General features: G+C 33.4%; 2 protein-coding genes across 3 annotated transcripts; one reads left to right on the plus strand and one right to left on the minus strand.

Moving 5' to 3' along the window:
* The first annotated feature begins 229 nt into the window (after positions 1-229).
* LOC110627684 (syntaxin-132) lies at positions 230-7,361 on the plus strand. 2 transcript variants are annotated; one of them, XM_021774027.2, is made up of 13 exons: positions 230-606; positions 1,320-1,430; positions 1,678-1,734; positions 2,325-2,373; positions 2,718-2,806; positions 2,911-2,984; positions 3,124-3,166; positions 3,239-3,299; positions 3,452-3,477; positions 3,559-3,636; positions 4,403-4,483; positions 4,559-4,624; positions 7,014-7,361. In XM_021774027.2, the coding sequence occupies exons 1-13, from the start codon at positions 589-591 to the stop codon at positions 7,173-7,175; spliced, it is 915 nt and encodes a 304-aa protein (XP_021629719.1). In that variant the 5' UTR covers positions 230-588; the 3' UTR covers positions 7,176-7,361. The 2 variants fall into 2 exon arrangements, with proteins under 2 accessions (XP_021629719.1, XP_021629717.1); XM_021774025.2 differs by lacking the exon at positions 7,014-7,361 and adding an exon at positions 4,745-5,191.
* A 168-nt stretch (positions 7,362-7,529) lies between these two features.
* Positions 7,530-10,890, minus strand: LOC110628026 (isocitrate lyase). The gene is made up of 3 exons (XM_021774465.2): positions 10,800-10,890; positions 7,888-9,490; positions 7,530-7,809 (listed from the first exon to the last, which is right to left on the minus strand). Exons 1-3 carry the CDS (start codon positions 10,827-10,829, stop codon positions 7,712-7,714), a joined length of 1,731 nt encoding a protein of 576 aa, XP_021630157.1. The 5' UTR covers positions 10,830-10,890; the 3' UTR covers positions 7,530-7,711.
* Positions 10,891-11,202: the final 312 nt, after the last annotated feature.

The raw sequence follows: 11,202 nt of genomic DNA on the forward strand, positions 1-11,202 counted from the left end.
CATTAAGCGATCTAATTCAATAAATGAGAATAAAATATATATATATATTTTTTTTGAATAAAAAATGAGAATAAAATATTACTATGTGTATCTCTCGACAATAAGTTTTAACTTAATGTTGTGAGTAATGGGTGCACGTGGAGCCAATGTAGAGAATAATTTCTCAAAGAAGAAAAGAACATTCTTTGGTCCAAGGTTCCAACTCTCAAGGTCACAAATGGTGCTGACTCGTATAAATCAGCCGCAAGAATCTTTTCCCTTACGAAGAAAAAGTCCCAAATGGGGTTCAACAAAGGCACGAAGATTCCTAAAACTTCCTAAGCAGAACAGACTCGGCTTACGCGTACAGCTCATTCATTGTAAGGTTTTAGTTTGTAACGCCAATGATTTGGTTGTTTGGTGGTCTCCCACTTCGACAAAGATCATATAATCTCATATGTAGCGATAAAACTCTGCCGGCCAATCAGCATTATCTTTCTCTGTTTTGCATTCATTACTATTCCATTGTTTCTGTTTCTCTTTTGCTTTCTTTTTTTCCTTTCTTGCAAAAAGTCAACACCTTTCTCAGTCTGGGATTTCTCGATCAAGATGAACGACTTGCTTACGGTATATCTGATTTCCCATATGATTTCTTTGACCAAGATGACTTTTTGATTTTAGTGGGTTGTTTTAGATCATGATTTTGGAGTTCAACCAATTGTCTGTTATTGAATTTGAATTTAATTCTTCAATTTCTTGCTTGAATTTTGGTCTACTGGTGTTTGGAGCTGGGTTAGTTTTTTGCTTTACGGGGATTTTTGTTCAATTTGAAATTTTAATGAATACCCATGAGTTCTTTCGAAGCTTCCAGGAGACGATGAGTAGAATTTCTGATGAAATTTAAGTATAACTAATTGAACTAGAGTTCTCATTTTGATTCTCCTAACATAAGATTAAAGTGACTTTAGTGGCCAATGGCTGTCTGGATGATTTTAATTTCAATGAGTTTAGTGGCCAATGGCTAAATTCTATAGAATACTGGGGTGATCTTTGCTCTTTGTTCTTTTTCCTGGGATAACCAAGTAATGGAGACTTCTAGTTGGATTTCTTATTAATTAATTGAATATATTTCTAAAAGAACTGAGAGAAAAAACAAGGAGGATCCTTTTCTCCTATCCTTTTTAACATATAATGTCCATTGGGATCACAATTGTTTTGTTGACTTTTTTTTTCTCATGGCAATTTGATTGTTCTTGTGGATCCAAGAACTGCAGTAATTTATTCTTCTCTCACCTCCTTCTAAAGTGGGAATTTATTTTGTCGAAATATTTTTTTTTCAGGATTCATTTGTTGGTGATGCTAAAAGACCTCCCAGCAATAATGACATTGAAATGGGAATGCAGCTTCCAAGGAGCAATTCAGATATGGGAATGGAAGCTTTCAATAAGCAGGTAAGTCTGTATTCCTCTTCTTTTGGGTTCTTTGATGATGCAAAACACAGTTAAGGAACAAGTTAAAGGACATTGCATATTCTATATTCCCCCTCTCTTCATGTAAATTTTCTTTTATAATTGTAAGATAAAAAATGTAAGTGTTCATCTAAAGTCTATTCCTGCGGTTTTTTCAGATAATGCCTTCATTTATTTTGTGGCTCTTCAATAATTTTCCATTGCATTTCCCTTGTTCTTTATGTTTCAGATACAAGATGTTGAGAAACAGGTTGACAAGGTCTCTGGACTTCTCAAGAACTTGAAGGTATGCACATAGCTCGCAATAAGCCATATTATATGAAGACAGGCAGATTTCTGTTAGAAAGTTCATGGAAAGTGAGATAATTAATCATGTTTTCTTGAAATGTTCCAAAGCATAGTGGTATTGATAATCTCCAATATATTTTTATAACAGTCGTGGCCTGGATTTCCAGTAATTACTTTGATTAAATCAGTAATAATCAGCAGGAAATATTTGTTCTACTCAAGCTATCTGCCCTTATGTGCATTGTGGTTGGTTGGACTAGTAACCATCCATCTAGCTGGGGAATGCTTAGGTTATTGTCCGAATTTCACAAAAGACCAATGTAGTTAAGTTCTTTCTCCTACTAAAATTTCAGAAGTAATGAATAAACTATGATCAATGATTTATCTGTGCGTCTATCATCTTTGACCAGATTCATGAAGTATATAAGCAAATGTTGCTAAATGCTTCAAACGTTTCATCCATCCAACCAATGCATGGTCTAGAGTCTAGACCTCATTGAGATGCTATTTGGGAGGGAAGAGAGGAAAAAACTAAAAAGAAAAACATTCCTTTTTCTGTAGAACTTTTTAATGTTGACTTCTGGGCAGGAAGCTAATGAGGAGTCAAAGTCTGTAACAAAGGCATCTTCCATGAAAGGTACAATATTTGTCTACTCTACTTGCTGACAGATGTGAACTGAACTTGCCATTCTAAGTTAAACTGTGAATTTTCCATTTTCCTGAGTAAGAATGGGAAACGTCTGGTTGTTGTCTCTTCTCTGTTGAGTGTGACTTGAGTAAACTAACGGAAACTAGAGGTGTAAGCTTGTCTCCTACCTGGGAAAATTTTGTAGTAAAATTTTAGAACTGCTTGAAACAGTGTTGAACTTGACAGTTGTTGCTTAAACTTATAGTTTTGTCAACTTAAACTAGCCATGCTTATTCTTGTGCATGCTTTTTGGCTTTTATGTTTGTTCAATAGAAAATTACTAATAATTGCAGCTATCAAGAAGCGTATGGAGAAAGACGTTGATGAAGTGGGTAAGGTTGCACGTGCTGTCAAAGCCAAACTACAAGCAATAAACAAAGATGTAATACTCCCTTTTTTTTACGTGGTTACTAGATCATATTTCATTTCTGCTAGAATATTTAGGGAATTCCAATTTTTCTTGCTGTTTTCTTTCTCTTTCTCCAGAATTTAGCCAATAGGCAGAAACCTGGATGTGAAAAAGGAACTGGTGTTGACAGAGCTAGGATGAACGTTACAAAGTATGTTGCCTGAGAACAATTTTAAATATTAAATTCCTGTGTTCCTATGTTCCTCTCTTCCATGCATTTCTAACACACTGCACATTTATACAGTACATACATATATATTAACTTTTATTTTGTTGTTTTTGGATCACAGTGCCTTATCAAAAAAATTCAGGGATTTAATGACAGAGTTTCAGGTATATCTACGTGTTAAGGTGATTAACAATTTCTGCTTTTCTATGCTTTCTAATTTTTGTATTTTATTCCAGACCTTAAGGCAAAAGATCCAAGATGAGTATCGTGAAGTTGTGGAGAGAAGGGTCATTACAGGTTTGATTTCAACTTCTCTTGCAAATGATGAAAAGTATAAAATGAAAACTTTACAATGTAATAGTGAGTTTGTGCTCCTATTGTCTTTTCTATATCATTGGATCAATTTTTATTAATAATCTTTTCATATTTTGCTACCTACGACTGAGCAGTTACTGGAACCAGACCAGATGAAGAGGTAAGCCTGAATTTTGAAACTATAATGTGTGCTCTAATGGATATGGATATCATCATAATTGGAAAATTTACTGATTGCTAGACAATTGACCACCTGATTGAAACTGGAAACAGTGAGCAAATATTTCAGAAGGCAATTCAAGAAATGGGTAGAGGACAAGTATGTATTATCTTACTCCAACTTACATTGAAAATTCTAATGATTTTTTTTTCATGCTAGAAATTTCACACAAAATATGCAAGGACTGAATCTGTGGGATCTGAAATTCTTTGCACCATATTGTTGTATTATGTATTGCAGTTTTCAAATTTAATTATATTTTTTCATAAAATGACATCCATTTCTTATTTTTTTGTCGGAGGAAATAAAAGTATATAAAATTGTTTTGCTGTGTGATTTATATAGTAAATTTCAATGCATATATAAGAGCTACTGCAAGAGTTGTAATTCATATATTATTGGCAGTTTTCTCTGTCATCATTGAGATTCCTGGAGAAGTGAGAAGTCCATATATTATATCTTGTTGGCATCAACAGCTTATGCCTTATTCTGCATCACAAAACCTCTCTGGTCACACTATATTAATCCTATGAATACTATCCTTGGGAGCATGGGTGAAGGTGGTTGAAGATTTTCATTTGTTGATTGGCAGTGAAAATCTTGTTTAAAGTCTTATGGGGAGTTCACCTAATGCGAATTAACAATGCTTTTCAGTGAGCTATTTGAATACATTGTTTTCCCAAGCATATTTGAAGATTCCAGTTCATTGATATGAGAATGGGAAATATGGAAAATAAATGGGAAAGTCGTTTGCTAAAAGTTCCCCTTCTGGGAGCTCTGGCTCTGCACACACATTACTCCAGGCCTCCTGAATGTCTTTCTACTGAGTTTGTAATTTTGAACCATGGTTAAATATTGGCTGCAGGTACTAAATACCCTGGAAGAAATCCAGGAGAGGCATGATGCTGTGAAGGAAATTGAGAAAAAGCTTCTTGACCTGCACCAGGTACATCTATGGCTACACATAGTTGTCAACTATCAAATTAAAATTGTCTACTCTAATACGAGTATTATTTGTCAGATTTATCTTGATATGGCTGTGCTCGTCGAGGCCCAAGGAGAGATCTTAGATAACATTGAAAGTCAGGTCTGTTTTGCTACTCATATCATATTTTGTCTTAATTAGTTGTGGATATGTCTACCCACATGGTCTTTAGGAATGTTGCATTTTGCTAGGCATTTGTGTGTTAATGGAAACATTGTTCAGGTTGCAAATGCAGTGAATCATGTCCAGTCAGGGACAACTGCTCTTCAAAATGCAAAGAAACTTCAGAAGAATTCCCGAAAATGGATGTGCATTGCCATTATAATTCTTTTGATTATAATAGCTGTTATAGTCGTCGGTGTAGTCAAACCTTGGAAGAGTAGCAAGGGTGCTTGAGTCTGCTGTTTTTTTTTTCTTGTTGCTTGATCATTCGTACCGATCACTGATTGAAATTGTTCGTCCTATCCCTATCGCTCTTTTGCCATTTTTGCTTGCTTTTCCAAATGCATTTATTCCTGCTTCTTGGTGAGATTGCTTGTTGCAAACTTGATTTTTGTGTGAAAGACCTTGAACAACCCATTGTGTGAATACTTTTTGACGGAAAATGAAGCATTCGGTTTGCTTTAGTCATTTTCATAATGTGATCTAAGCTGGTGATCCACATAGTTCAGATTTGCCGTTTACTTTCTTCTTTGATTGATCTTTTTTATTCATCTTTCAAAACTAATGTTTTCTTTAGGGTGCATAGCTTCTAATAATATATCATTGTTAGTAGTTGGAATTAGTTTGATTCTTTTTTAATAAATCATAAAAATAAAATAGAAGCCTTTATAGGGTCTAATCTTAATAATGGGTCTTGACTAAAAGGTGGCCTTTTAAAAAATTTACCAAAAGATGGTGAGTTAAAATTTATTTATCAGAATATGTTTTTTTAGCTAGATGCAATGTATTTGGCTTTTTTGTTTTAAGAAAATAATTAAATTATTAAGCTGGACGTGACTCAAAGTCATGCCCTGTCTACACTTTAAAAAAATGATAATAAAAATAAGGGATGGTCCTTGAGTTTTTTAAGCAAAACCCATATTCGCTTTAGTCTTGAGTTTTAACATAATTAAGTGAAGATGCATAATAGTGCTTGGAAGTATAAATAACACTTTTAGAAAAATCCACAAGGATTTATAGTAATTGATAATTTTTTTATTTTTATTTTAAATTGATAATTTTTTTTTGTCAATTTTAAATTGATAAAAAGTCTAAAGAAAAGATTGTTGATTAGTGATCGTAATACTGCAATTATTGACCAGAGGAACACCAAAAGCCTTTGCTAGCTTCTTAATGTAATTTGATGTCATCATCCATGTGATATCAACCTTATTATTTACATTTCATATTTCATCTTTCTATTACTTCTCTTTACAAGCTATTTAGTTTCAGCAATGAATTCTTAATAAGATCTTGTGATCATTGGTCTTGAACCAAAGTATTATCTCTTCAAACAAAGATCTTGTGATCATTGATCTTAAATCAAAGTATTCATATCTTTTCTAGAGTGTGCTTTCAGCTTCGTCATCAAAACCTATTTGCCACATCAATTATGGCAAGTGATGTGTTCTTTTAATTTTTTTATTACATTTCAATTAGAATCAAATAACTGATTAATATTATTATTTTAAAATTATTGTTGTTTAATTTAAGCTACGTTTCGTTTATTATGTAAACAAAAATATATTGGAATTTTATTTACTACATAAAAATATTTTTTTATACTACTATTTTATTTTATATAATTTAAATTTGTATACATATTTTTATTGGGTTAGTTTAGTTTATGTTGAAAATGAACTTTAAATGAAAAAAAATAATTTTTTTTCTTTCTCATTTTATATTGGAAGTAAAAAATATGGATAATTTAATTTTTTATTCTTGAATTATATTAAAATTAATAAATATATTTCTCTTAATTTTTTTTAAAAATCAATTATTTAATCTCGAAATTTGGACCCATCAAATCAAACATCCCTCCAAATTTTCTGTCAAATTATCAAAACGCCTTTAAATATAAAAATTACTTATTTTTTCTTAACATATGTCGAAACTAGAATGAATATTCTTTGACAGTTTAATTAGTTACTGCATTTTAAATTTATCAAACTAATAAAAAATTCACAATTCTCAAATACAGATAGAAACTCCCATTTCAAACCATTAAATTTTAAAAATCGAATTGCATGTATTAATTTTGAAAAGGTAATTTATCCTTTTTATTATTATATCAACCCAAGCTAACAGAATCTTATGACCCAATGGACTTGGCCCGGCCCAGACTAAAAACCCGAACAGAGTATCCCCTAGAACATTTTCTGGGTGAGGATATAAAAAATTCGTCCTCTTCTTAACCATTTAGCATTCTTATGCACCAACTCTGCATCAATGCCCTTTTCTCTTGTAAATCCTGATCTTTACTGAACTTGTGCTAATTTTGGGGACATAGGTGACAAATGCAGTGGATCATGTTCAAAGTGGGACAGATGCTCTTAAAACTGCAAAGAGCTTGCAAAGGAATTCCAGGAAATGCATGATGATTGGCATCATTTTGCTCTTGATTATTGCCATTATCATTGTGCTTTTTGTTGTGAAAATTTGGAAGAAGTAACCAACAAAGTATTGAAGCAAATTGGTTTCTACTGCCAGTCAAATGACCATTATAATCTGCAACAGGTTTTTGTATTTCTCCCTCTTTTATTTATTTTATTTATTTATATCTTTTTGAAGACACAATGTTAACAAATAATGCAAGAAATATATTCGAAGGTGCCTCTCTGTGTTCTGATTCTATTAACAACTTTTTTTTTTTTTTTAAATTATAGGGACTATTTACTAAAATGTCTAAATTCTAGTTTACCCAAAAAGGAAAAATCTTATAGAATTATGCAATAAGAAAACAAGCAGGATCCTGTAGTGGGAACATACAAAATAAGCCAAATTACAGTAAACAAAAAGAGAGAACTAAACCAAAGAACCAACAATAATCCAATGGCTTTGCAGAAAAGATAAAAACAAAAGCCCTGCAAGATGGTCTAATTGCCTGTGAAATTATTGCCACAAATCATTATTCACTCCCAGTTCTACAATCTAAGGAACTGGTCAATCTTCCAATTCTGAAATTTTCAAGACCCTTTCGCCTACAGCCTACATCCTTGCCTTGGCAATCACCTCACTTCCTGCACCATTCATTTCCATGGTCCCTGGCCTTGTCCATGTCTCTTTGAATTGCTCCTCAGTCACTCCTGCACAACAAAATTCAACTTCATCAAACAAAAAACAGAAAGTATTGAAGTTGCACAATTTTGTAATAGATCACTTGCCTTTGCCCATGGCGGCAGTAGAAGAGATGCCTCCCTGAACAGTCTTCAGGTACCTATCATAGAAATTTGCACCAGACCATTTCTGATGAGCAAGAGTATCAACTCCATTGTTCCTCTCCTCTCTCTGAATCCTCTCTACATAAGCCAGCATGCCTCTCCTGGAATAATCTTTGGCAAATGTATCGGTTACCAGTGCATCAGCATGGAAACCTCCCAGTGTTATGAACTGCCAACAGAATCCCAACCTAGCAATCCTGGGAATGAAGTCCCTCATTTGTTCATCTGTCATTCCTGAAGCATCCCAGTTGAATGATGGTGAAAGATTATAAGCTAACATGATCTCAGGTTGCATTGATTTCACTCCTTCTGCAAACTTGGTGCACTCAACCAAGTCCGGGCTTGAAGTCTCCATCCAGATAATATCAGCATGAGGAGCAAAAGCCCAGCCGCGAACAACGGCAGCCATTACAGATCCTTTGAACCTGTAAAACCCTTCTCTGGTTCTTGGCAAATCCCAGTCCCAGAAGAGATTCTTAAGCCCCATTCTTTCAGCAACCTCTCTGCCTTGTTCATAAGAGAGACATTTATCATAGCTGGAATAATTCATCCACTCGTTCAATCTCCTCCTCTTCTCATCTTCTCCAATATTCATCTTCTTGATTGCATCTGTTACACATTCAGAAAAAGTCTTGAGTTGAGCTGCTGCGAGCCAATTATCCTCCAGGGCTTGAAGTTCATTTCCTGTTTTTCCAGCAGCCATTGCATCTGCCAAGAGGGAAGCCAAGCTTTTCCCTCGAAGGTTTGGGTTGGTGACTCCCAAAATGAACTGATGATCTCTAGTATCCACGTTGGTTTGGATCAAATTAGCTGCAACTGCATCAGTCCTAGCCACCAACAGAGTCTCCACCCCCATAACGTCAAACTGAAGCCTAGCTGCTACGAGCCTGTTGATGTGTTCGCTAACAGCAACAAGAACTTTTCCGGCCATGTGACCACATTTCTTGGTCACAGAAGACTGGTCCTCAATATGAACACCAGCAGCTCCACGCTCGACAAAGAGCTTGCAAAGCTTAACAGTTGCTGTAGTGCCACCAAATCCAGTATCCCCATCAGCTATAATTGGCTTCAGATAATCAACATAAGGAGTCCTAGCCCTCTCCTCGCGGCTCATGCTCATTCTCGCTTCTCTTTGCTTCCTATCATGATACTGTTGAGCGAAAAATAGATGTTCTACTTTGTTAGGAACAGTATCATAAGGATAATCAGCAAGGTCAGGACCTGGTTCGTTGGTTGAGGTGTGTGTAGACGAGCACTGCCACCCAGAAACGTAAATGGTGTCCAAATACTTAGCCATCATGGCTACTTGGATGGGGTCAAGTGCACCAAAGGTTCTTGAAGCAGTGCCATTGGCTTGGTGGGTCTTGAGAGTTCTCCATAATTTCTTAGCCATCTCGTTCGAGCCATAGCTTTGTTTGAGGTTGCCTCGTAAAGCCACCACGTCTCTTGCTGTGTATGGTCGCTTGGTTAGCCTGAACCTCTCTGTGTTCCACCATGCTTGAACCTCTGCAACCTCTGCCTCGAATCTTCCTTCTTCTTCCATAATCTGATGGAAAGATACAATTAAAATGTGACGTTAGTACACATGTGAAATAGCATTATTTAATAGAAAAATTACTATTTAATTGTATATTACAAGAAAATTCATTAATTAATTTTTTTAAAAATATATTAAAATATATTTATATATTTAAAATTTAAAACGCTCTTGATCCGAATTGATTAATTGGTAAACTTTATAATTTATATCATATTTATCGATGGGTTTCATTTCATAATTTATATCACATTTATACCAAAGTGAAGCTCAATTAATTAAAAATAAAATATACAATATTTATTTCATTTTCCTATTTTACATGTAAGTGTAGCATAGTTAAATTTCAAATTTATAATAAATAAATTATATAAAAAAATTCGAACTATATGTGGCCAAAAATTTTTGTTTTTATTTATTTATTTTTATTTTTATTTTATTTCCCTAGGATGTTGGATAGAAACATCCGTCATTATCAAGTATGGTGAGAGCAAATACGGAAGTCCCTGTTGGACCGCCGAAACGGCAGATCGATTAGAGTCGAACTCAGCAAACAATTAACTAAAAATAGTATGGGAAACTCCAATTTGAATTTTCATTAAATTATACAAAATTTAATTTTTTTTAAATTAAAAATAATTTTCCAAATAAAAAATCAATTAAACTAGACTTTTTGCAAAATTTTTTTAAGGGTTTATCGTTTACAACCCTATTGTCCTTCCCTTTGATAATGTTTTCTGTTTTCAACTAAAACTACCAGCAAAGATGCTTATCTCCTTAATTTTTATAAAAATGAATTATTTTTCCTCTGAAAAAAACAAAAAAAAAAAAAAGAAAAGTCCATTAAAAAAAAAATACCCACCTAACAGACTGCTCCAACCTTTTCTTTTCCATTGTATTAAAGAAAAATCAATCAAATATCCTATATATCAAATTATAATAAAAATAATAATAATGACATCTGTATTTATTTGCAATTTTATTTAAATGTTTTAATTTTATACTAATTATATAAACCTTAAATTTGAAAGAAATTTTAGCTAAAATGGAAAATCAAGTTAGGAGGAATAATTTGAATAATTGGTTTAAAATTAAAAATATTTGAATAAAATTATGAACTAATGCAATTGTTTCACTTTTTTCAAGAAAAAAAAATTAATTGACCTAATAATGATAAATATCCTAAGCAACACGTAGTCAAAGTGATTTGGAAATAAGAACATCTAAATGGCTTTTCTTATAAAAGCTTTATTTGAAGGAACTAATGCAAATGCATTTCACATAGTAAACCCAGAAGAGAGAGAGTTGAGAAGGGTACCATTGAAGGAACAGAGAAAGAAGCAGCCATGGCTAAAGCTTTATTTGATGCGAAGAAGAAGAAGAAGAAAGTTTTAATGTAACAGAAGAGAAGAAGAATAATAACTTCATGCAAAAAAGCTACAACAAGCACATGAATTTATAACAGAAGAAGGTGATGAATATGGTTGGCATTTTCAAGATAAGAGAAAATACAAAACCCAAGAAATTTCCGGTGATGTTTCCTTAAAAAAATAATAAAAATATTATCTTGGTAATAAAGGAAATTTGAAGTTGTTAAGTCCAGAAAGAATGTGAAACATGTCCCTTGGTAGATGCATTTACTGGCACGTATTTTTTTCCAATTCAGACCATATCACTCCATGCAACTTGTCTTGTTCTTTTCTTTTTTTTTCTATGATGTC

The sequence above is a fragment of the Manihot esculenta genome, chromosome 12, assembly GCF_001659605.2.
Source record: "Manihot esculenta cultivar AM560-2 chromosome 12, M.esculenta_v8, whole genome shotgun sequence".
Taxonomy (NCBI): Eukaryota; Viridiplantae; Streptophyta; class Magnoliopsida; order Malpighiales; family Euphorbiaceae; genus Manihot; species Manihot esculenta.

Excerpts from the sequence above, each read along its gene's own strand:
- LOC110627684 (XM_021774025.2), top strand. Across the intron at positions 2,374-2,717 it reads AAAGGCATCTTCCATGAAAG|CTATCAAGAAGCGTATGGAG; the intron begins GTACAATATTTG and ends TAATAATTGCAG. Across the intron at positions 3,300-3,451 it reads GGAGAGAAGGGTCATTACAG|TTACTGGAACCAGACCAGAT; the intron begins GTTTGATTTCAA and ends ACGACTGAGCAG.
- LOC110628026 (XM_021774465.2), bottom strand. The coding sequence starts at position 10,829 with ATGGCTGCTTCTTTCTCTGTTCCTTCAATG. Across the intron at positions 9,491-10,799 it reads CTTTCTCTGTTCCTTCAATG|ATTATGGAAGAAGAAGGAAG; the intron begins GTACCCTTCTCA and ends TCTTTCCATCAG. Across the intron at positions 7,810-7,887 it reads TACTGCCGCCATGGGCAAAG|GAGTGACTGAGGAGCAATTC; the intron begins GCAAGTGATCTA and ends TTTGTTGTGCAG.